This window comes from Podarcis liolepis (genome assembly GCF_965112155.1).
Source record: "Podarcis liolepis genome assembly, chromosome: 7".
Lineage (NCBI taxonomy): Eukaryota > Metazoa > Chordata > Lepidosauria > Squamata > Lacertidae > Podarcis > Podarcis liolepis.
In genome coordinates, this window is record NC_139561.1 from 67524528 (window position 1) to 67549367 (window position 24840).

General features: G+C 43.8%; 1 protein-coding gene across 9 annotated transcripts in view; it reads right to left on the reverse strand.

The window, feature by feature from the left end:
- PHACTR4 (phosphatase and actin regulator 4) overlaps positions 1-24840 on the reverse strand; it is an 87576-nt gene that overhangs the window by 7484 nt on the left and 55252 nt on the right. For 5 of the 9 annotated variants that reach the window (XM_083511932.1, XM_083511938.1, XM_083511931.1 and 2 more), the window contains 8 exons: positions 17741-17917; positions 16951-17031; positions 11409-11573; positions 8590-8967; positions 3817-4387; positions 1626-1843; positions 655-814; positions 1-56 (listed from right to left, as the gene is read on the reverse strand). In XM_083511932.1, the coding sequence (XP_083368058.1) occupies positions 1-56; positions 655-814; positions 1626-1843; positions 3817-4387; positions 8590-8967; positions 11409-11573; positions 16951-17031; positions 17741-17917 (1806 nt within the window). The remainder of the gene's footprint in view (positions 57-654; positions 815-1625; positions 1844-3816; positions 4388-8589; positions 8968-11408; positions 11574-16950; positions 17032-17740; positions 17918-24840) is intronic. The other 4 variants (XM_083511936.1, XM_083511935.1, XM_083511937.1 and 1 more) reach the window with 1 other exon arrangement.

Sequence of the window (24840 nt, forward strand, 5' to 3'; positions counted from 1 at the left end):
GTTGAAGTATATTCCTTTGCTCCAATTCTTCTGCTGTTGGTCTCTGACTTAATCGCCTAATTTAAGAGGAAGCAGGGGCAGAAAGGCAAATCACAATTGCATCCTTTTAGGACAAAAGCACAAAAGAAGACTCTGACACCGACTACAAGAAAACCTGTGGCTTTCCCCATCTTTCTTTACACTAAGGTAGTTTGCACGTAACCATGGTTTAGCACTATGTGGAGGAGCCGCAATGAGCCCGAGCAAAGTGTCAGGCTCACACACACTGCTCTTTTCCTGTACAGCTCTAGAACAGCAGAGATGGTTATATTTTATTCCTGTTTTACTGTGTTTTGTATTTCATTGCCTTGTATTTGCATTACTGCGGTTAGTGACTTTTGTGTACCATTCGATGGAAAAGCAGGATATAAAACGCAAGAAATAAATGAATACTTAAACAGCAACATGTCTGAATAGCTTTGATTTCAGGAAGCAGAGAAAGTGTCCTCCTGCTTCCAGTGCTGGCAGGCCAGATGTGCAAGATCTGCCTAGGACTGCAGCTGGGTGCATGGCTCTGTTTAGTGCAAATTCAGAGAGGAAAACGGCCCCTACCTGGGACATTTCCCACACAATCCCTAACTGGGCCCTATTGCACACTTCCTGCTGCCTTCCTACCTGATCAGTGTCGTCCCAATCTGCTGGCGGATTTCCTGCCACTCTTCCTTGCTCTTCCGAGGAAACGTGGTGTTCTCTTCTGGTAGCTCCTGCCTGGGAGCCATGTTGCCCAGTTTCATGGCTAGGGTATCTTTCCTCTTGACTTTGTTGGCTAGTGCAGCTTTGGAAAGAGAGAAAGAAAAGGAGATCATGTCACAAAACAAGCAGAGTGGCTGACCCCCAGCCAGCTGTACCCTCACTTTCAGATCGCATTACCATTTTGCTGACAGTCACAGCATGGATAAGTCACAAAGCGGGAGGAATGTGCCACTGCAGCAAAGGAGCACCTGTCTCCTAATGCAAAGCATGTACAGATATAGGCCTTTTTGATCTTGCACCTCAGGGCCAAAGTAAATGTGACATAACATTTATGTATGTTGCTTAAACACACACACACAAACACAAGCACACACACTGCATTAGCTGCAGGGAGGGGCCCTGATCATTAATGGGGTCACAGCAAGTGTGGGGAAGGCGAGGTGCACTGTTTATTTTAGGCCTTGAAGAGGCTTCCAAAGAAATATATACAGGACTCAAAACATGAATTAAACCTCAAAAACACTTAAACCCCCTGGATATTTAATAACACCAGATTTTTTTAAAATAGCAGAGCAGCATTTTCAGGTGTCTGAAACTCAGCAAGGGCAGTGGCCTGTCTGACGTCTAGTGGGAAGGAGTTCCACAGAGTTGGGCCCACAGCACTGAAGGCAGGGCCTTTAACCTTTTCCTCTCCTGCTGTGGATGTGAGGTTAACATCCCCTTTGATGTTAGTGTTGGCACTGGAGAAGAGGAAAAACACACAACGACATCAAAGAGGGGTTCCCTGCCCCCAAGGCAAATAGCACCTGTCCCAAAGAAGGGAAAGGGTTAAACTCTCCCCTGCATTTTAGTAGCTCTCTGGAGTTAGTTCTGTCCAAAAGTGAGAGCCTTACTGTTATGGCTGTCATCTTCTTCATCCTCTTCCTCCTCCTCCTTGTACAGAATAGGTCCCTCAGAGTCTGAGTCGCTTGGACCCTCCTCTTCATCCTGTACTGTCTGGAGGCTGAGCCTGGGAATGACCGTAACAGTGGGAGACTCTCCAATGTAAACATGGGAATTGGAATGATGCACATCCTCTTGGACACCTTCCTCCTCTTCATCATCGTCTGGACTAACAGAAAGGCACACAATTGAGATTTTTAAAACAAAACACTCCAGGTCTGCCTTCTACAAGCATGCAATTCCATGCATCATGGTTTTTTTCTTCCCTTGGCCTTGATTCAGTAGAAACTTATGGTTACACTTCAGGACTCCTTTCTGACCTCGATACCTGAAGAGCAATTAACCGCCAGTGGCTTCTCCCAAACTGGTGCCCTCCAGATGTTTGGGACTGCAATTGTCATTGGCACCAGCATGACCAAGGGTCAGGGCTGATGGAGGGAGGAGGGACAGCAAGCTGCCCACAGCTCTGGCAACCGTTTCCCCATGCAATGACTAGTCAATGTGTATTACACAGAACATGCTTTACAGATTTCATTCTGCCTGCCAAGCTCTATTTTCAGGGCTCAGAGTGCTCAATATTAAAATCATGCCCCACTTGTGAACACCTTAATAAGCTGTTATAATTATACAGTGGTACCTCGGGTTACATATGCTTCAGGTTACATTCGCTTCAGGTAACAGACTCCGCTAACCCAGAAATAGTATCTCGGGTTAAGAAATTTGCTTCAGGATGAGAACAGAAATCGTGCTCCGGTGGCGCGGCAGCAGCAGGAGGCCACATTAGCTAAAGCAGTGCTTCGGGTTAAGAACAGTTTCAGGTTAAGAACGGACCTCCGGAACGAATTAAGTACTTAACCCGAGGTACCACTGTAATTAATTAACTGATTGATTGATTGATTAACTTTGCATAGCGCTCTTCATCCATAGATCCCAGGGCGATTCACAACATAAAATTACAATATAAAAACCACAAAATGCATAATAAAAATGAGAACTGCAACCAATAATCCCCCTCCCACAACACTTTTAAAAGGGCATTGGATGTCAATCAGCCCAAGGCCTGGTTGAAGAGGCAGAAGGTATCCTTCATGCCACGTAAAACAAACATCCAGAAGCTGCTTAGGACTCAACAGCCCAAGAAAGACTATACCTAGGAAAGTTAATACAATCGTACCTTGGTTCTCAAATGCCTTGGTACTCGTGCATTTTGGCTCCCGAACGCCGCAAACCTGGAAGCAAGTGTTCCGCTTTGCGAATGTTTTTCGGAAGCCGAACGTCCAACACGGCTTTCGCTTGAGTGCAGGAAGCTCCTGCAGCCAATTGGAAGTTGCGCCTTGGTTTTCAAATGGTTTCAGGAGTCAAAAGGACTCCCAGAACGGATTACGTTTGAGAACCAAGGTACCACTGTACAGTGGTGCCCCGCAAGACGAATGATTCGCAAGACGAAAAACTCAGTAGACGAAAGGGTTTTCCGTTTTTGCGTTGCTTCGCTAGACGAATTTCCCTATGGGCTTGCTTTGCAAGACAAAAACATCTTGCGCTTTTTTTTTAAAGCCACTTGAAGAGGCGCAGTTGCGACAGACCGTGCTTCGCAAGACGAAAAACATGGCAAGACGAAAAGACTCGCGGAACGAATTCTTTTCGTCTTGCGAGGCACCACTGTAATAAAATAATAATAATACCAAGTTGAGCATTAAGGATTTTGGTGCTCATGATCACAAAGTTCTTTGTGTGCCTCCCCATTTGTGGTATGTCCTCCCCATGGAAGTTCTGCTGGCACCTTCATTATACATCTTTTGGCACCAGGCAAAAACCTTCCTTTTCAACCAGGCCTTCAGCTGATTAATATTCTACTGTCTTTTAAACGTGCTTGGGAGAGGGGAGTGGGGTTATTGTTTTATTGTTTCTGTTTTAACTATTTATTTGTGCTTTTAACTTGCATTTTTATCTTGGGAACTGCCCTAAGATTTTTCGATGAAGGGCGGTATATAAATCTAATAAATAAAAATAAGTAAATAAGAGTTCAGAAATAGCTTATCTCAATAAAGTGTTGGGCATGCAGCAGCTGAGACTTGGAGTGGGAAATAAAAGGACAAACGGACTGCACAGAGCTCCACACCAGCAATTTCAAGTGGGACTCACACTTTCAGCATCTCAATAGTAACTGGCAGTGACTTCGTTCTGCCCAGGGTCCCGTTGTCATCATAGGAGCCTTCATTCTCAAAGAGCAGCGAGTGTGCCCTGTGTGAGCCTTCTGCTGGCGGCGTTGATGGCAGGGGGCTAGTCAGCGCTTGCTGGATGCGGATGTGGAGTGGGAGCGGGGGCAGCCGCGAAGGCATCCGAGGCTCTCCAAAGCCCTGCTCAGCCATCCTCTTTCCTGCATCTAGCATGGAGAGCCCTTCCTGCGGGGTTTCCACCCACAGTTCAGAGGGAAGGGGAGGCTCTGCCCCAGGGGTGGAGGAAGGCGAAGGGACATGGGCGGGTTCTGGAGGAATGTGCGAAGGCAGAGGTGGCGAAGGAGAAGGCGGCGGGTGAGGTGGCAGCATGTGCGCCGGTATCGAGGAAGGGTAGGACGACCTTTCATTAGGCGACTTGGGAGCAGCAGCCGATTCAAGGGATGAAGGCAAGTTTAATGGGATGCCTCTCTTGGGAGGCAAAGGCGGAGAAGGCTTAGACAAAGCTGTGCCACTACTGATCGCTTGAGTCAATTCAGCTAGAAGAGAAGAGAGGAACACTTGTTAGGTATGGTTACAGCAAGCACCCCAGATCACACAAAGGGGACCCAGACCAGGCAAATTCCGGAGAAAGGCAGGACCTTTCCATGCCTTCAGTCCTTACCCCAATGGAAAACAATTTGCCAGGTACCTACAGGCCATTGGGTGGCACTGTGGTCTAAACCACTGAGCCTAGGGCTTGCCAATCAGAAGGTCGGTAGCTCCCGTTACTTGGTCCCAGCTCCTGCCAACCTAGCAGTTCGAAAGCACGTCAAAGTGCAAGTAGATAAATAGGTACCACTCTGGTGGGAAGGTAAACAGCATTTCTGTGCGCTGCTCTGGTTTCGCTAGAAGCAGCTTAGTCATGCTGACCACATGACCCGGAAAAACTGTCTGAGAACAAACGTCGGCTCCTTCGGCCAGTAAAGCGAGATGACCACCGCAACCCCAGAGTCGTTCGCGGCTGGACAGGGGTCCTTTACCTTTACCTTTTTACAGGTCATTGGCAGACAAATGGGGCAGAGAGCCAGCAAGGTCAAACGGATAATGAATGGAATTGTAAAGTTTTGTTTTTCCTACTCATCCTTTTATTGATGGCTTTTTCCTCTTTTCTTGCCTCATATATTTAGGTGCTGCTGTTTACACTGTTAATTTACAGGGTTTGGCTGTTAATGTTTCGCTAGCTTAGTTAACCAAGCCATGATTTATTCAATGAGGGTTTCTTAAACTATGGTTTGTTTGATCAACTGAATGCTGCCCGGTGGCTTAATTATGTTTAATGCAAACAAACCACAATCTAAAGTCATGTTTTCATTGTTGACTTGCAAACCTTAAGTTTACTTTAATGATGGCTTGGCACTAGATGCAAAACCACCACCCTTCAGTAACAATGGTTTGTTTGGCCACATGTGGGGTACCTCTGGCCCTCTGGATGCTGCTGAACTATAACCCCCATCATGCCTAGTCACTGGCCATGCCTGCTAGAGCTGATGGGAGATGTAGTTCAGAAACATCCAGAGGGCCAAAGGTTTCCCACATCTGACCCAGATGCTCACTCAACTATAAAGCCACAAGGGGCAGGTGAAGCTAGAAAACAAAAGAAACTTTGGAGATACAGGCTATGGTTTCTTTGATCATCTGTGGGGAAGCTCCTGATAAACTTGTGGTTTGTTAAGGAAATCATGGCCTTCCCCAACTTGCTGCTCTCCATCTGTTTTGGACTACAGCTCCAGCCAAAACAGCTAAGCTGCAATGTGACAGTTTTACTCTTAAAAAGTGGGGTGTAAAGGCATTTAATAAATAATAATAACCATTAGATTTAGATCTGTGATCAAACCCCTGCTATAATTTTGGGATGTCACTCTCTCAGCCTCAGTTCCTCAACTTACCCCCATCTCAAAAAAATAAGAGAAAGCAACAACCTTGTTTAGAAAAATGACAGCTTTAGATCACACTCATACACTGAATACTGGATTTTTACCTATTATTCTACAGCAAGGTGATTTCCAGTCCACAGGCCAATTTTGGCCCACCACAGGTCCAATATTGGCCCACAATGCTGTTTTCCCCAAACCACATCCACCCACCCATCAACTGAAGTGCCTTGTTACATCAGCTGATGGGCAGGATGACGGGATATAATTCGACATTGGATGTGAGAGCAGGGAACAAGATAATGCAGTCAAGGCTGCAGGATTTAATCCCTGCTCATCATTCATTCATAAATATTATCTTAGCCCTTTGTTTTCTGCCTCTCCTGGGGCTTTCTTGATCACATCAAGCTCTATAGCAAAAGCTCAAATTGTGACATGTTCCTCCCTATGGCAGCCCAAACAGGTTCTAGGGGAAGGACAGGAAACACCCTACTACTCCTTACCCCCCCCCCTTTTACATATGTATTGACTTAACCAGAAGATTTCATACACACCTGATTCCCCACATCAATATTCTAACATGGATGCCTATATACTTCATATTAACATAGGAAGCTGGGTCACCTCCTTGCTTACTGTGTTGTCTGATGGCTCTGGTTTCTGCTTTTAGTAAAGAGTGTTTTCGTTCCCTAGAGTTTCATCCACAAGTGTGCCATGTTTATTTCCATGGGATGAGGCGAGTCCTCTCTGTATTACCTGAGTCAGTCGTCCCAAACTTCGTGCCTTCTAGATGTCGCTAGACTCCCACTCTTTCCGGTCCTGGTCAGCATGACCAATGGGCTGGGGTGTTAGAAGCTGGAGTCTAACAACATCTGGAGAGTCACATGCTTCAGGAAGCCTGATCAAAACTATACCTATAGACCAATCCATTTCTGTCTCTGAAGTTCTACTTCCATGCATCCCCCAACACACACACACCAATCCCAGGTGCTATCTGGCCAAGTCCCTTCTCATCGCTTTCTATTTATGCTCTTCCCTTCATATGAGATTGTAAGGTAGGGCTCCGCAAGCGATACAGTATAGAATTTCCTGCTATCATTCCCTTGTTTGTCAGAAACAAAAAGCACACTACACCTTACAATGTGAGTACATGTGCATTCAGAGTAGGATTGTGAAATCTACCACACACTCCCACTGCGAATTCTCAGCAGGTGAGCAGGAACAGGTGCAGTCTTGGAAGATCTGTTTACGTTTCACCCCTCCTTCTCCCCACACCCTCAAACCGCAGGTGTTGCATAGCCCTTCCCTATATACTGCCAGGCTGTGAGTGCTACAGACATTCTTTCCAAAAAGCTTATGGCAACCTGCTCTTGTTGGTTACATTCCCTTGCCTTTCTTCCTTCGTGGCATTCCATTTCTAAACAGCTCAGGTGAGTGGCTTTGTTGATATACCTTTGAACTGTGTTAAGAGACACATTGGGAAATACAGCACTGGCTTGGGCCACATATTCTCCACCTATCCTTTACAATATATGAAGCGGCCACAAAAAAAACTTTGCTTCAGAAAACTAAGAGTCCTAAAACCTGACCAGCATCTAGAGGGGAGGAACAGCTAGAAATCCCATGAACAGCTGTAAATTGCAGGGTGAACACTACACAAGTACCCACACCTACAGGCATGCAGTACTGTCTTACTACATGTTCATGCTTGGCCTGTGATGAGCTGTGCTGTGTACACGGCACATTTCCACAGGCTTATACAATGGATCCTTGATGTTTGGAATGGGAAAGAGTTACCAGGAGCATTGCAGAAAAGGTAGGACAGTTAAGAGTCTAAGTCACAGAATAGTCCTGCTCATGGTGGCCATGACAAAAGAACAGCAAACTCCACAGCCAATTAAAGACCTATCTTATTCCTGATGTTACCCTGGAGGGTAACCTATTGAATAACAGAGGCTTGAGAGTTTAGGACTGCCTGTCTCTTTCTCTCTCACACACAAACTTCTTTATGATGGTCTTATATGCTCCAAGTTTTAGTGCTGTGTCTTTGGAAAAGTTTCCTAAGATACTTACAACAGAGGTACAGTGGTACCTCGCAAGACGAATGCCTTGCAAGACGAAAAACTCGCAAGACGAAAGAGTTTTTCGGTTTTTGAGTTGCTTCGCAAGACGAATTTCCCTATGGGCTTGCTTCGCAAGACAAAAACATCTTGCAAGTTTGTTTCCTTTTTCTTAAAATCGTTAATACCCACGATGGTGGAATGTGTGTGACAGACCTCAATGCATTCCTATGGGAAACCGTGCTTCGCAAGACGAAAAATTCGCAAGACAAAAAAACTCGCAGAACGAATTAATTTCGTCTTGCGAGGCACCACTGTATAAGGAGAAAGGAAAGTGGCATCAGGAGGCCTAGCAAAGCAAGAGAAAGGAATAAGAGGCTGTATAGAGCCTGAATGCAAACCAGATCCATTCAGAAAAATAAAAGATCCAGAGCATGTGTGCCATGATCCACTCCCAATTGGTAACAAATAGACAAGAATGAAACAATTATTTCCTGTATCTCAGCATAACACTTCATGCATTTGATGAAGTAGCCCTTGTAGACTTATACCACAACAAATGTGCTAATCTAAGGACAAGTACAGACATTAAAAAGCAAAAGAAAAATGTGGAAAACTGAGTAATTTTATATATATATGCCTGGTGCTTTGTCTTCAGACTTTGCCCCATCCACACTGAGCTCATATCAATTACAACTGCAGTAAAAATCAAGGAAGGGCCTGGAGATGGAACAAGGCACAGTGCATACACAAAGAAGAGCCACTTACCTATTAAGGGGTTGCTATTCCTATTCATTGGCTTGGGAGGTGGAACAGGGGGCTGCTTGGCTGGTGCTGCTGTGGTAGCATTCGTAGCAGCAGTAGTGCGAGCATTTGTGAAAGCAGAGGGCACAGTCCTAGGGGCTGGGGAGGGAGCAGTGGAAAAATTGACCCCTTTTGCTGTGCTGGTGGCAGCCGCAACTGTGGAGGGAGGCATAGTCCTTGCGGTGCTGCTGGGAGGGCCAAGATCCCTCGCCTGCACATTGCTCGTTTCCTGAGAGGAGGATGACAAAGGTCGTTTCGGGGGAAGCAGAGGCTGTTTAGGAGCATGGGAATCATGATGGTGGTGGTGCTCCACTTCTGAATTGGGATGGCCGTCCAAGGTTCCTGCAATGAAACGTATTTTGCTTTTGTTTTCAGTGACATTATTACAATACCTAGAAAAGAACATCTCATCTCAGGGTAGCTCACTGTTTGATCATTATAGGGAGCATCATTAAAGGGAGCCATACCTTTTAAAAGTACTGTTCTCTGCCCACTTGACATAAACCCATGAGCTTCCTTACATACGTGAAGGAGAGGGTTGTGGCATCTTAGAGACTAATTCATCTTTCTGCCGAGTATGAAGGTTTGGACCACAACTTACTTCCTATATAACATGGACCTTCTGCCTCTAATGTAGCTTTCTCGCCTGGGATCCTCCGGATATTTTGGATTCCAACTCTCACCAGCCCCAGCAAGCGCAGCCAAAGCATCTAGCAGCCACCAGGCTGAGGGGAAAGATTAGTGCCCACAAAAGCATTGGCTACTGTAAACCAGCTGGCCTTAAGGTGCCTCACACCACTCTCTTTGGGTGGCTACAAGCCAAGAGCATATCCAGACAGTATGCTTTGCACTCCTGATTGGACACAGCAGCTGAAGGTTCCTACCCACGACACCTCCAGCACAGGGAGCCTAAAAAACTACCATAGACTGCATAGATACCATAGTCCGTACTGGTTTCTGCCAGCCATTGCCAACCAGTAATCGTCAGTACAGTGTTTAAGACCTTGCATGCCTCTGTGTGTGATACAGATCAAAACCAGCAACAGTTTCCCAGTTCCTGTATTTACAGCAAGGAAACTGTGCCTCTCCATACATTGTTGGACTCCATGATCCCTGACCGTTGGCTATGTTGCCTGGGGATGATGGGAGAGGGAATCCATCAATATCTGGAGGGCCTGAAGCGTCTCCATCCCTGATTTAGAACTTTAGCAGGGATATCCTGAAATTTAAGCATTTATGAAAATCAGTGAGTAGTATTATTAATATGCTAACCGTAGCTATGCTTTGCTCTAGTGATAGCATCACCTCATAGCACCCCAGGAGTCTCTTCAGGCACTCCGTACATGCATATATGAACACACACCCTGCCATCACCAACTGTTTTGTGGCATGTTTGTACATGGCACATTTTTTGGAATGTTTTTAGGTTTCGTGTTCAAAATTAAACTTGCTTGTAAGCTGCCATCATATGAGATGGAAAGGGCTTAAACTAATAAGTGCCTCCACTTATCGGAAAACAGGAAGCAACCTTAAGCTGATTCAGATCTTTGGTTCATCCAGTTCAGTATTGTCTACACTGGCTGGAAGTGGCTCTTCAGGGTTTCAGACAGGGGGTTTCTCCTATTTCTACCTGGAGAGGCCAGGGATTGAACTGGGGATCTTCTGCTTGCAAGGCAGATGTTCCACCACTGACCTGGGACCCTTCCCCAATGAAACAGCAATAGAATTAGGTGATTTTAAACTCTGGATTAGGGATGCGGGTGGCACTGTGGGTTAAACTACAGAGCCTAGGACTTGCTGATCATAAAGTCGGCGGTTCGAATCCCCGCGATGGGGTGAGCTCCCGTTGCTTGGTCCCTGCTCCTGCCCACCTAGCAGTTCAAAAGCACATCAAAGTGCAAGTAGATAAATAGGTACCACTCTGGTGGGAAGGTAAACGGCGTTTCCGTGCGCTGCTCTTGTTTCGCCAGAAGCGGCTTAGTCGTGCTGGCCACATGACCCGGAAGCTGTATGCCGGCTCCCTCGGCCAATAAAGCGAGATGAGCGCCGCAACCCCAGAGTCGGTCATGAATGGACCTAATGGTCAGGGGTCCCTTTACCTAAACTCTGGATTTAGTTGCTTTATTGAGGGAGCCCGCTTTAAATGACAATGCTCATTTCTTCAGAATCTAGTTAGCCAGACCTGCTGCATTTGGGGACCCTTCTGCTCATTCTGCTAAGTGAAGCACTGAACTTCTACCTCCTGCTCCAGCCCTGCCTTTATGGCACCACAGATTGAAGAGCATTCTAAAAGTGCTGAGTTTTTGCAAAGAGGGCCTCTTCCTAGTAGTCAGGAAAAGGATCCTATGCACTGTTCTCAATTTCCACCCAACAGTTCCAAAGAATTCTGATTAAGCATTAAACAATTGTCCCTGGAAAGGGGTGGGGAAGCTGCATTGGAAAGTCTTTACAGTTATTTATGTGCTGTTTGTTGGAGGAAACTTAAAAGGTTTCTTCCAATTTCCAGACTAGAGTTCAAGGTGAAGGCTGGCACTCACCAGCAAAGCGTGGGCAGGAGGAGACAGAACGTCTGATAATAAGAGAGATAAATTGGGTGGGGCTAACCCCCTGGAAGTGAAGGTGTGAGTCGCTTGTGTTAGAAACTTGCGTGAGAATGAGGAAATCTTCATGGGTGGGTGTGCTCCACAGGAGAGACCCAAAACTGGTATTTTCACAGTGAAAGCCTGATAGTTAATGAAAAACACTTCTCAGAGAGCCACCACTCCTGCATCCCAGTTTCTCACCTTGTGATTTCTTCAGCTCCTCTAATGGAACAGGCTTCTTAAGGCTTGTTCTTTTTCCAGTCTCTTCCTCCAAGTGTGCAAGGTTGACAATCCCAGAACCGTCAATGGGGATAGTGTGTCCATTTTTCAAGGCATCGTGGCTGAGTTTGTCTGGCTCCTCCTCATCTGTTTTGGTTGTGGGGGGAGATAGATTAAATAAATAAGAATTAAGGAAAGCACAGGCCTGAAGATCGAGGCAGGAAATTGGCCAGGAAGGAAAAGGTGCACATACCATGTAGCAACAAGCCTGCCAGAAAAACACCGAGTCTGCAGGTGGTGGCTGAGGAATAAATATTGGTGGCTGGGATTTAAAGAAAGAAGGCACCTTTGAATATGCCTTAGCTGAGACTCCTGCACTGCAAGGGGTTGGACTAGATTACCCTTGAGCTCCCTTCCAACTCTACAATTCTATGATTCTGTGATAATATCTACAAGTAAAAAGGATTGATGAGTGGCGTTGTTAAGGTAAAATAACATCTGGTCCATTTGTCATGACACAGGTGGGGGAATCCCAAGTATAGCAGCTGGGGCAGCCCTTCTCGTTTTCTAGCACATTTTTCTTCAACACAGTCAAAAGGCTGAGGGCCCTATTTATTTAGACCTGACATGGGAAGCTTACAGAGGAATGCAGTCACACTGCAACTGATGGAGCTATAGAGCCTAGGAGCTTTCATCTATTCTAATTAAACACCAGAGAAACTCAGAGACAGCAGCCAGCAACCCCAAAGAATTCATAATGTGCCTCTAGCCTTGACAAAGGTGGGAAGCTTTTCCCCACTGTCTGGGTTCAACAACTGGAGTCCAAAGCTTTCCCTGTTAGTGTTATTCTCATTAGAAAAGAGCTAAGAGTCCCCTGGATAGCTACAATAAAGATCTATGATTCAAAGAGAATTTAATACAAAAGGTGGCATCCAATGTTAGCTATACTCAGATTAGACCCATCAAAATTAATGAACATGGCTAACTTGGGTTCATTGATTTAAATAGGCCTACTCCGATTAGAACATAGTTAAATACAAAGCTAGCAGGATGCAGCCTATTGGTTATAATATCAAAGTGGTCCAAGATACAGGCATAAAGCATTATTTATTTTTAATTGACCTATTTGTGTTAAGGTTCAAGCATTTGTGCACAAATCCACAAGAGCCTTGCCAGGTATCTAATCTTTTCATCATTAATGGGGTCTAAACAGCAAGTGGTGGATAGATCAAAAGGCAAGCATCTGCCACCTCTTACTGGTTGGTTTGATAAAACATGGAAACTTTTAAGTTACGGGCAATATTTCAATCCAAATTAAAGGGATGTGTAACCTGCTCTGTTTCTAGAAAATTTTTTTCTATTTATTATGTACGTAGACTTGGCAAAAATATATATGCATAGAAGACCTTTGCATCCAAGTTCAATATTTATTTTGCACTGTGAAAGGAAATGGGGGGGGCAAAGGGAAATGCTAAAAGAAACTGCTCAAGAAATGTAAACTTTGCAGCTCTTGAACTTCAAATGTACAGGCAACAATGCTTCTCTATTTTGTAGCCACTCTTAAAAAAAAACCTCTTAAAAATAAGTCAAACCAGGGGGGGGGGGGCAGGGAAAGAAGTGCAAGACCTTGAATGAACAGTCACATAACACTGACTAGAAAAATACTTAATCTTATTCTGGTTTGGAGGGAACAAGTTTCCTCAATTGCTTTGCCAACTCATAAATTCACATTTTTTTTCATCCAATGACACAGAATTGCACCCCAAAAGCACCTGCATACCCATCTGCCAGGGCCCTGTGTTGCAGGTCCCTTTAAACACGGTATTCTTAATGAAAGCACCCTGAGGGTTGTGCTAGGAAGTGATATAGAGAGAGACTTGAATAAATAACGTTCCACATCTTCCCATGTATTGTGCTTAATTCTTCTTGCACTGTCAGCATTTGGTGTAGCAGCCCAGGGCAAGGCCAGATCCAGAGGGTGGCAATGTCGGGCCTTTGCTAGAGCAGCAGAAGGTCTGCCACTCGTATCAGTGCTACCTTTTCCGAGAAAATCACACGCAGCCCCAACAGCCTAACTACACGTTGACATTAACACTGTGTGTTTTTAGAAAGGAGCCCAATTGTCATCAAGATTGCATCGCATGGGGAAGGGAGGTTTAAGCCTTCCCTCCTTGGCTATAATATATGTGAAAGTCACCACATTCACTCTCTGCCAATATGAGGGGCTGTTGTGTTTTCCCTAGCAGCAACTTTTGCACCTGGTAAGATCTCCTTCCTGCACTTAAAAAATAATAATAGCCAAAACTCACGCAGGAATTTTGCACATACCCCAAGCCAGAAAAATACATATAAAAGAGGCAGTAAAGAGGAAGAGGAATAATAAAGTGTCAGTCATTCCCTCTAATGACAAGCGATATATTACTTTTTGAAGCACTGTTCTATTCACCTCTCTTCCTTGGATCTACTACTGTCTAATTATGTCAGCGAACGAGCAACGGCAGAAACAAGCCCCCAGTTCTCAAGGGGCTCCTCTTCTTACTCTACCTCCGATTTACCTCTTGACTCAATTTGTTCCAAGTTTGGTTTACTTTGGGCAACTGAGAGTGAGTTGTTGTGGTTTGCTTAAAAAAAATAATCTACGATAAATTCAAGAAACAAACCCCCATTTAACATCGCTTGTGCCTGGAAGATTTTAAATGTTTTAAAATTGCCTGCCGTAGTTCAGCTTTATCTCTCAATGCACTTATCACATTACACCAATGTACCCTTGAACCTCGCAAACATCAGTTGCTCAATCAACAGGTATACATACCATTAATTAGCAACAATTTTTGTCATATACTGTTCCGAGTTTTTGGTTTTCTGTGGGGGTTGATTTGGGCTTTTCTGCCACGCTACCCCCCACCCTGGTACTTTTTTCTGCTTCCAATTTCTCAGGATGCTTCAGTTTAAGGAGGAAATTAAGGCAGAAGTTCAGAGAATTATCCTGGCAACATATAAAGGCAATGGCTTTTGATGCAATGCCCTACAAAGGCAAAGCAAAAAGCCTCTGACATATGATGGCTTCTAAAACTGAAAGCTGATGAGAGAGAGTGAAGAAACGAGTCGTTTTTGTGAGGGGTGGTAGATGCAATGAAATATGTTCTTTGAAGACTAAAACCTATATGAATGGGATAAAGGAGCGTAGCAGTAACTAGGAAAAGGATCTGGAAGATAAGTTCAAGGTAGGAAGGTGCACAAACACCCTCCCACCTCTAAATTTGTGTGAATGTCCAAAGAACCCACATCTGGAATTAAAGTTCTCCAAGGGACAGACAGGAAGCACTAGCTCCTTCAAGCTCAATCATTACAGTCCAGCCTTCTGCAACCTGGTGCCCTCTAGTTATTGGCAGACTCTGACTTGCATTAGCCCCAATCAGGATGCCCACTGGTCCAGGGACGTGTAGTAAGTCATTTAAAAAACTGTTCTGCATTGCTTTTTAAACTTTTTAAATGTTACTGTATGCCACCCTGATGTTTTGTGAGAGGGCTATATATAAAGGTGATGGACTCTCCTTCTTTGCTGGTTTTTAAGCAGAGGTTGGATGGCCATCTGTCATGGATGCTTTAGCTGAGATTCCTGCATTGCAGGGATTGGACTAGATGACCCTCAGAGTCCCCTCCAACTATACAATTCTATGATTCTAAATACTTAAATAACTAAATGGAAGTTGTAGGCCAACATCATCTGGAGGACACCAAGTTGGAGAAAGCTGCCTAGGTTTTATTTTTGCCAGCTGGGAGGGCTTCAAAAGCATGTTGCTGTCTCTCTTTCTTTCTAAAAATACACAGAGAGAGAGAGTTTATTCCTTCAGCAGAAAAATTAGTCCCTAAAACAAGGAGATTGAAACAAATCTGCGAAGCAGCTATATACTGTTCTTAACTCTAAATTGTAGAGGTTCAAAGTTATTTTCAACCACCCATCAAGATATAAGAAGACTCATTCTAAAAATTTAGAAATTCCACTAAAATGGTTGTTCCCCTTCTACAGCTATCATCCTCCTCAAACTGGATTACCAGAGGACACTCTGTGGTGCAGGAGGATAAGAGATTATGTGGATATGAAGTATAAAGGAAACTGGTCTTCTGTGGCTCCCACTTACAATTAGCCAGCTGTTGCCTAGGCACTCAAGTGTCTCTACCACAGGGCTGAGAGCAAAACAACCAGAATCAGCAGACTCTGTTCCAACAGCAAGGCTGATGTTATCTTTCTTCCCCTCCACCCATCTCTTTTAGAGTCAGAGGGGAGGGCTAGGAAAGGAAGGGGGACTAAGCTCTCATTCGATTGAGAACCTAAGAGGAAAGGGTATTTCCTTTGCTATCTTTTCCTGTGGGCAGGGCTGGATTAACTATTATGCTAAGGCCTCTACAGAGTACGATTCAGTTTAATGGTTTGACTGCATGCAAAAAATGTGTCCAGCTTGCTCCTTGCAAAATTCCCCATAGCTGAGAACAGGGTGTCTTTCCCCACTAGCACAATGCAGAGGAGTACACTTCCTAGCTGGAAGAAAACAACACACTGAGCTTAGCCAGCCTGAACTTTTTCCTGCAGAAGACTGCAAGGGTGAGGTGCAGTGGCGTTAGGGAAGCTATGTTCATGGTGATGTATTGGTCTGCACAAGTTTTTTTTTTAGTGTAAAAATCATGGCAGATGAGAGACAAAGATCTGCAAGCGTGAGAAAAAGACTCCTAGAACACGACTTTGCTTAGCCCCCCCTCCTGGGACTGTCCTTCAGCCTAGCCTAGAGGGGAGGAAGTCCGAGTTATTTGTACTCCAATTTGCTTCAGACCTTCCTGCCTCTAGTAAAAAGACAACCAATTATTGCCATGCCATACCCAAGCAGCCACACTTAAGCAGGGACTTGTCAGAGCATCTGCTTTAGAATATAAGAAGCTGCCTGATATTCCTGCTTGGTGATCCATCTAGCTTAGTATTTCCTACACTGACTGGCAGGAGCTATTCCAAAGTTTCAAACTCCCCACCCCACACACACTTCTGTTGAGCATTGATAAGCAATACATGCTCCTTTTGCCCAGACTTACCTGCAGATTTTCGGCATTGAACCTGGGACCTTCTTTATGCAAAGCCACTAGGCTATGCTTCTTTCTCTTTACCATATGCACATGAAATCCAAGAGAAAACCTTTACTACAGAGCTCACTACGTGAACTTTGGCAAGACACAACCTCCCAAGCTAAACTACCTCATAGGAATGTGTTTGGGGCTAAAATGTCACACGGGGTCCCTTTGGGGAAGGGAACAAAATAAAACAGCTGTTCACCTCCAAGAATGAGCAATGTCTATAGTGGGAAAAGTTTAAAAGGCAGAACAAGGAGAAAGAATCACATGTAACTGATGGGGGTGGGGGTGGGGCAGAAATGGCAGGGTGGGGGGCTGCACACAGGAATGGAATCCCAGAGGTGAGGTTTACTGGAGAGTCAGAATGGGCAGTGTAGGGTGGACAAAGGAAGACGGGTAAACTCACCCTGTTCAAGGTCTTCCAACAGAACCCCTCTTTTAATGAGCTCCTCTCTTGGCTTTCGCATTGAAATCTTTCGTTCTAAAACTGACATTACATTGGAGAAAAAAACCAGCACTCAGAATACAGGGCAAGTCGGAGATTTTGAAAAAAAAATCCTTTAAGACACCATATGTGGCCTAAGTGACTGTTTTTTTTTAGGGGTGAATGTTAAACTACTAGAGTCTCCAGACTGTTTGTGCTTATCTAAAACACTAGGAGGGACACAAACTATTTCCCCCAAACCATATCTCTGCAAGAAAAGGGGCTAGCAGCATCTTATTGCTAAAAGCACATAGCCTTTACTTTTCAGAAAAGTATTTCCCAAACGTCATTTCAAGGGAACCTCTGTCTGTGATTGTGCCTTGTTCAAGGCTTCAGTCCCTAATGTTTGACCAGTTTTGAGGGTTTCCCTAAATTTGTGAAAAGGAACATTTTCCATCCCACATCACCGTGTATGACATCTTTTACAGCTCCATTCCACCACCATCACCACCAGCCTTCTCCAAACACTTAGGGGCCTCCATGACCATTATGTGATGAAGTACAACTTGAGAGAGACAGGTGCAGAAACAGCTGTTCCCTTGCATGAGTGTAGATTACTTCTTAAATTTAAGTTTAAGATTTGATACGGGCCAATTCTGGAATTTTGCGAAAGCAGCTGAGAAAGGTGGGACCCAAGAAGGACAAATCCATTCCATCGCAAAGAACCCTCATAGGCTTGGGAAGAAGGGGATACAAAAGTTTAGTGTATTACCTTCCGAAGTCTCCTTAAACTTGCCACTGCTTTTCTTTTTTCTCCACTTCCAAGGTTTAAAGATCTTGCCAAAACCTGAAAACTTGCTTTTTCTCTTGGAAGGAGGTGTCGTGTCACCAGATTCCAGAACGTCAGCCCCCATTCCAGCATCTTGTGATGGCTGATCCACCTCCTCAGCTACACAGAAAGGAAATACAGAAATATTTAATTACCTGTACAGTGAAGAAATAAATAAAGAAAAACTGTCTCTCTTGTTCTGTGTTAGGAAGATGCCTTATACCAGGTCAGACTATTTGTCCATCCAGACCACTATGATCTGGCAGCAGCTCTCCAGGATCTGAGACAGAAAGAGGTCTTTTGCATCACTGGCTACTTGAGCTTTTTAAGTAGAGATGTCAGAGACCTACTGCATACAAAGAATGACTTGCATACGAACCCATCTTTGTAGGCAAATCCACTTAGCTCAGCTGCTTTCTCTTAAAGGTTTTCTAGTGCTGCAGATCTAAAACTATTTTGCATTGCTTAATTCATAATGGTCAGCTCTTGTCTTCAAACGTCTTTTAAAACAAAATATTTATTTTATTTCATTTATTTATTTTATAAGGACATTTATAAACTGCCAAGGAAAGGAAAGAATCATGGCGGTGTACCGTAAAATCATAAAAACATCATAATGGTGTAAAATCATTACATACAGAACAAAACGAGCAACACTTGGGGAAAAGCAAAAACTTTTTCAGCAGGTAAGGAAACATAATTGTAGGTGCCTGTTTGATTTCACTAGGAAGTGTTCCCAGTTATGGCACTGTATTTTACGTAAGCTGCCTTGCCTTAAAAGAAATGTTCTAAATAAATAAAACATTTTCAGATTCCATCTTTCCATCCTCAAAGCCAATCCTCCAACTGACCGACTAGCAGAAATTACCAGGCTACATAGACGCCATACATTTCAAATCACATTTAAAGCCCACATTTAAAGAACCCTGGGAACTGTAGTTTGTTAAGGGTACTGGGAACTGTAGTTCTGTGAGGGGCAAGCTACAGTCTCCAAGGTTCTCCTGAGGGTGTACTTTGAACATGCTTCAAATGTATGGTGTGTTCACAGCCATAATGTAAGTGGAAGGGAGAAACAGAGATACAAAGCCAGACAAGATGACTCTGAAACCTTCACATAGCCAGGCATTGTCAAACAAGAGCAGCAAGGAAAACAGTAGATATGCAAAGTCCAATATGTGTGTGCAATAGAAGGTAGAAATGTGTTCAGAAATCCATTATGTGACCTATGATTCACAAACAAAAATACTTTCCGTTGTACTGCTTTGCAGGATGATCTTTACATCAAACCAGCCAAAATTATCTACTTTCTCAGTAAAGTTACACTATTTGGTTTTTTCCTTCCTATTAAAAAAAGAAAGAAGGTGCTGATATCCTGGGCCAAGAGTAACAATCTCAGGAAAGCAACACAATAATCGCCTCCTACTCCACCTACTGTTCTGGCATTTTCCAAACATTTTCAAAAAGGAAAAGAGCTCAGGAGGGGAGAGTTGACTTGTGGGGAAAGAGTTCTGCAATTTGAAGCACCCAAATGAGTACAGCAATACAAACAGGACTTGGATATGAATCCTGAGCCCAGATAGATTAGCCACTCATGCAGAATATTTATGTTTTCTGCAACCTTGGATTGATTGCCCAACTGTAGAATGAGGCGGATGGATGGGAAGGGGGAAGCTCCTGAAAAAACGGATCAACTGATGGTAAGGCTAGCTGCATAAATGCCTCGACTGGCAAGCAGATGCCCGTTTCATAGACCTCAGGTTCACCAATAGCTGCTCCTGCCTCTGTGTCCCTTTCGTTTTTTTATTACATTTCAAGCACACTTTGATCCTACTTTTTTCCAGTTGGAAAAACTTCCAAAACAGCTTTGTTGTTGTTGTTTAGTCGTGTCCGACTCTTCGTGACCCCATGGACCAGAGCATGCCAGGCACTCCTGTCTTCGACTGCTTCCCACACCCAAAACAGCTACCAATGGTTAAAATATAATCAGTTAAAAGGTTAACAGAGGCAGCTAACCTTTTGTGGCCATAAGTCCATACTCACTCTTGGGCCAAACCTGTAGGGGGCTTTTTGCCAGTGGTGGGTGTGTTTACCCCACACTCTTGCTCTCTCACACACAGGTATACAGCCCCACCCATGCAAACCAGCTGAGGTGGGGGTTGTTCTCACCTCTTCCACTCATCAGATGATCAATCAATTGAATGAAGAGGGGCACTTTACATACCCATCAAGACACTGGGCTGGCTAACTGGTTTAAACCTCTCCACCCACCAGAGCATCATGTATACTCTCCAGCAGGGGTAGTCAACCTTTTTATACCTACCGCCCACTAATGCATCTTTCTTGATGGTAAAATTCCCTTACCCCCACCAGTGCTCGATGGAAGGATGCCTTAGAACCCCCTACCACCCACCTAGAATCCCGAAACACCCACTAGTGGGTGGTAGGCACCAGGTTGAAAACCCCTGCTCTATATTGTATGTTATTTTTGCAGCCACAAATTTTGGTGAGGTCTTTGGTGTGCGGTATAAATACTGGCTTCATGTCCAGATGAGTCCCCCACCCCAAGAACACATTTGCCACTCCTAACACCGAATGAAAACCAAAAAGAAACAAATAAAAGAGAGGGTGGAAGGAAGGGGCCAACCAAACAATAATCAGCAGACATAATCAAAGAGCAAGTCTAGCCTTTGAAATATTATCCACCGAAAACAGGAGGAGGGGCACTCTTTCCTATTGTACTATTTCAGCCACTACATTTTTTGGATGATTTAGCTTTAATGTTGTGAAGTTTCATTTTACCTAAAAGTGAAAAAGGTATCCATTCCCAATAAATAAATCAGGATACTATAGAGTCCAAATGTCACGAGTCCCCTAGTTTAGGAGCTCAGAGCAAACATTATACCCTATGGGTGCAAAACCCTAGAAAGATAATAGCAGCACTATTTCATCATATTGTCACACTTTGCATACTATAAAATATTCAGACAATCAAGAGGTGTTGGACACCATAAAGTGCTGTTACACAAATCCTTCCAGCTTGTTCAAGTTATTATACAGTGGTTTGTGATGCGCAGTGAAAGTAGAATGCAGTGGATAGGGTTTGAACATTATAAAATCAAGCTTCCAATCCCCATTTAAACCTCACTTAAATTCCTTGACTAAATCCTCCTCTCTCAGTGTTACTCAAAAGCATTTTTACAAGAACAGCAGTATGGTAAGGCACTCCGCACACTGAAAACCATAAAAACCTTAAGGAAAACCACTTTTAAAATAAATACATTTGCTTCTCTCTCTCTCTCTCTCTCTCTCTCTCTCTCTCTCTCTCTCACACACACACACACACACACACACACACAGACACACCCTGTATAGGATGTCTAACATCTTTGTGGCAAATACTAGGGAAGCTCAAACCAACAGGATACTAGATAAAGGACAATAAGACATTCCAGAAAAAGACTGAGCAAGGAAAGCATGATTTCCACATCACATTTTACTCAGAGAACAACAATTCATCAGATTCCTTTGTCTAACTAAATGAATGCCATTAACTTCATTAAAATGTGCAGGAATAGCAAGGAGGTGATCAGGGAAACAGAAGCACTTCCAAGATGCACTGTCTCCCCTCCTTCTGCTATGACCTATAACATTAATCTGTAACGCAGATGCTGACAACCTGGATCCAAACATGGATCAACTAAGTGCTCTGTGCAAAGCCTGCTTCTTTCCACACACAAGGGAAGAAGGGAGGGTACTACCAGAAGAAAGGAAGGAAAGAAAAATTCATTCTGAATCAGGGAGATGCCTGCCAGCAGTCAGAAACATTCAATTGCCAAGAAGTGTATTCACAATGCTCATTGGAGCATTCTGAACTTTTGTCTGGCAAGAAATGGTGAGCAAACATTTCCAAGCCTATTCATGGCCAGTAATGGTGCCATGCAAAACAGCAAACACCTATGTTGTGACAGAAGACCAGCTAAGTTGACCTCAAAATATATTTGGGATGCACTTCAAGTACTTTTTGAAACCCAGGATTTGATAGGACATTCTGGAGCAAAACTAGCTATGTTCCCTCCTTAAAATAAGTTTTCTGATCCTCTAATTAATGGGTGGCATGCAAAGTTGACCCGCCTGTCACTTCTTCACTTTTATATAAAAAGTTAGGAGGGTTTCTTTTTTCCCCTTCTGCAAAACCCTCTGGATGTCAAGATAGAGCACTAAACAAAATGATCAATTAGGCAGTTTACATGTCACAATTAAGCCTGCTTTTGTGTTTATCACAGCTGAAATTCAATACAATGCCTGCATTGCCTAGAATGCACAATCAGTTTAACAATTCTGCTTTTTTACTCTTGGGCTTGTAACATTCAGAGACATTGACAAATAACATGTAAGAAGCGAAAAACAACAACAGCATGGCAACAATTTAAAATAAAAAGATAAATGCATGGCCAAACCACCACTTAACCTAAGGCATACAATAGTTTGCCATTTATTCTGGCTAGTTTATAATTAAGAACAGTTTTCCATCATCCTAAACAAGACTGACACAGAATTATGCTAAAATGCCCAATGAAGTCTAATAAAAACTTCTAGATGCTATTCTTATAGCTCAGAGTGAAAACAGATGTGACTTGGGAGATCTGGGGTTTTGATTTCCCGCCCCCTCCAAGTTATTACCCAGCTGGAGAAAAATAACACAGATATGATACAGGTAACTGTCTTTTCCATCAGTAGGATTAATAACAGCAGGATTGGGGGAGGGGGAGAATGTAGGTAAAAGATTACTGCCTGTTCTAATCCATCACCACCATTGCAGCACACAGCTGCTTAAGTAAAAAAGAAGTCAAAACAGTTCATGGACCTCCCACCCACACCACGTCTCTTTTGGCCTTTAAGAGTTTATTAACATTCACTTCCACTTATTCATTTATTTAGAGCATGTCTACAGTCACAAATGCTCCCAGAGTGGTTTACATACAACCATTTGTAGCAAGACAGTCCCTGCCCACAGGCATATAATCTAAAAGCATGGCACAAGAGGAAAGGGGGACACGGAGGGAAGAGGAAGAAAAGGAAACAGTTCAGGGGCATGAGGTGCTTTCAGAAGAGCTGCTGGGATGAGTGGGATACCACTGACACAAACAGAAGAGCCACCAAAAGATCCACCTTATGAAGCAACAGTGTCTTCTGTTTGTTCTGTATGATTAATTAGTATGATTAATCAGCTGCACCCAGTATGCTTTAGGACTGAGGCATTTCAGGTAACTGCATTACTCAGAGATGGCTTATGCACTGAGGTGATGAGGCGTGTGTTCCCTTGGATTCCCCCTGGAACAAATCTGCATCTCGGCAAGGGCAGAGATGAGGCACGTGATAACCAAAGGAAACAACTGCACACTGGCATTTCATGTCCAGATTTGGAGTTCTTAAAAAAACAAAACAAAAAACAATAGAAGGGCTTGCATAAAAGCCCCTCTCGGTGCCGATCAATCTTTGTTGCTTAAGAAAGAGCTTCAGAGAGCACACACCAAATTCACGTCTGAGTCATGAAGTTGAGAAAAATAGACACATCAGTGCCTTCCGGAAGACACAGCAGGTGGAACTGAGAAATGGGAAGGCCTGCAGCTCAGCTTTCCCTGCCGATGGCCCCAGGTTCAGTTCTTTGCACTTCCATCTCTAAAGGATCTCAGGTAGCAAGTGGTGGGAAAGACCTTTGTCTGAGATTCAAGAGAGTTGCTGCTAGTCAGTGTAGACATTACCAAACTAGGTAGGCCAGCTGTCTCACTCAGTAGAAGGCGGCCTCTCAATGTATGAAGTTATTCTCGTGTTGAGTAAAATAAAAACCACAAATGCAAACACTAATCAAAGTGGTTCACAAATCAAAACATATTCCAGGAAAACAGTATAAAACATTTAAAACTCTTGGAAGACACATATCCACAACATTACAACTATAACACATGTACTACAACAGATGAGCACTAAAATACCAGATCAATCACCTGAGGAAAATTTCCACCTTATAAGAAATTCTTATATTTATATACTGCCTTTCCTTCAAGGAGCTCAAGTACATTGCCCTCCTTCATTTGATCTTCACAACCGCACCTTGTGAGGTAGGTCAGGCTAAGAGTATGTGACTAGCCCAAGATACAGTGAGAGTCAATGTTGGATGGGGATTTATACCTTAACTCTAGTGTCCAAAGTATATGAAAATATCCAGTTCAATCACCCTAGCAATTACGGTAATTCTGATGCCAATTCAGCTATTTGACTTTTTTGCCACAAAAATTCTTTGTGCAAGGTAGGAAGGAAACCCAAATAAAACAGATGTTTAAAAGTCAAGCAGAATAAATAACTACGACCTAGGACCCACTTACCTACGGGACTGCCTCTCCTGGTATGCCCCACGGAGGACCTTAAGGTCCACAAATGACAACATTTTGGAGGTCCCAGGTTGCAAGGTGGTTAGATTCATCTAAACTAGGGCCAGGGCCTTTTCAGTACTGGCCCCGACTTGGTGGAACGCTCTATCACAAGAGACTAGGGCCCTGCGGGACTTGACATCTTTCCGCAGGGCCTGCAAGACAGAGCTGTTCCGTCTGGCCTTTGGTTTGGACTCAGTCTGACCCTTTTGTTTCCCTCCACTTATGCATTTTAACCTGTATTTTAAATTGTTTTTCTCTTTTACTATTATGTTTTTACTGTAATTTTACTGGTGTTAGCCACCCTGAGCCCGGCTCTGGCCAGGGAGGGCGGGGTATAAATAAAATTTATCATTATTATTATTATGCATAATCTTGCTATAAATTTGGTCCCAAGGAATAAAGATACAGAGCAGGTAAGATCAGTTCTTATATCAGACCACTGTCTCCTTCCATTGGAATATTCAAGCTTTTGCACTGCACAGATTCTGAGAAAGGTGAGTAGAATATCACAATCTGCATCATATACTTTTTTTTTTAACAGTTCTACTGTGCCTGTGATTCCCAGTAGGTGTGAACTTTTAAGTACATTTGGCAACAAGGTTACCAGAGCAG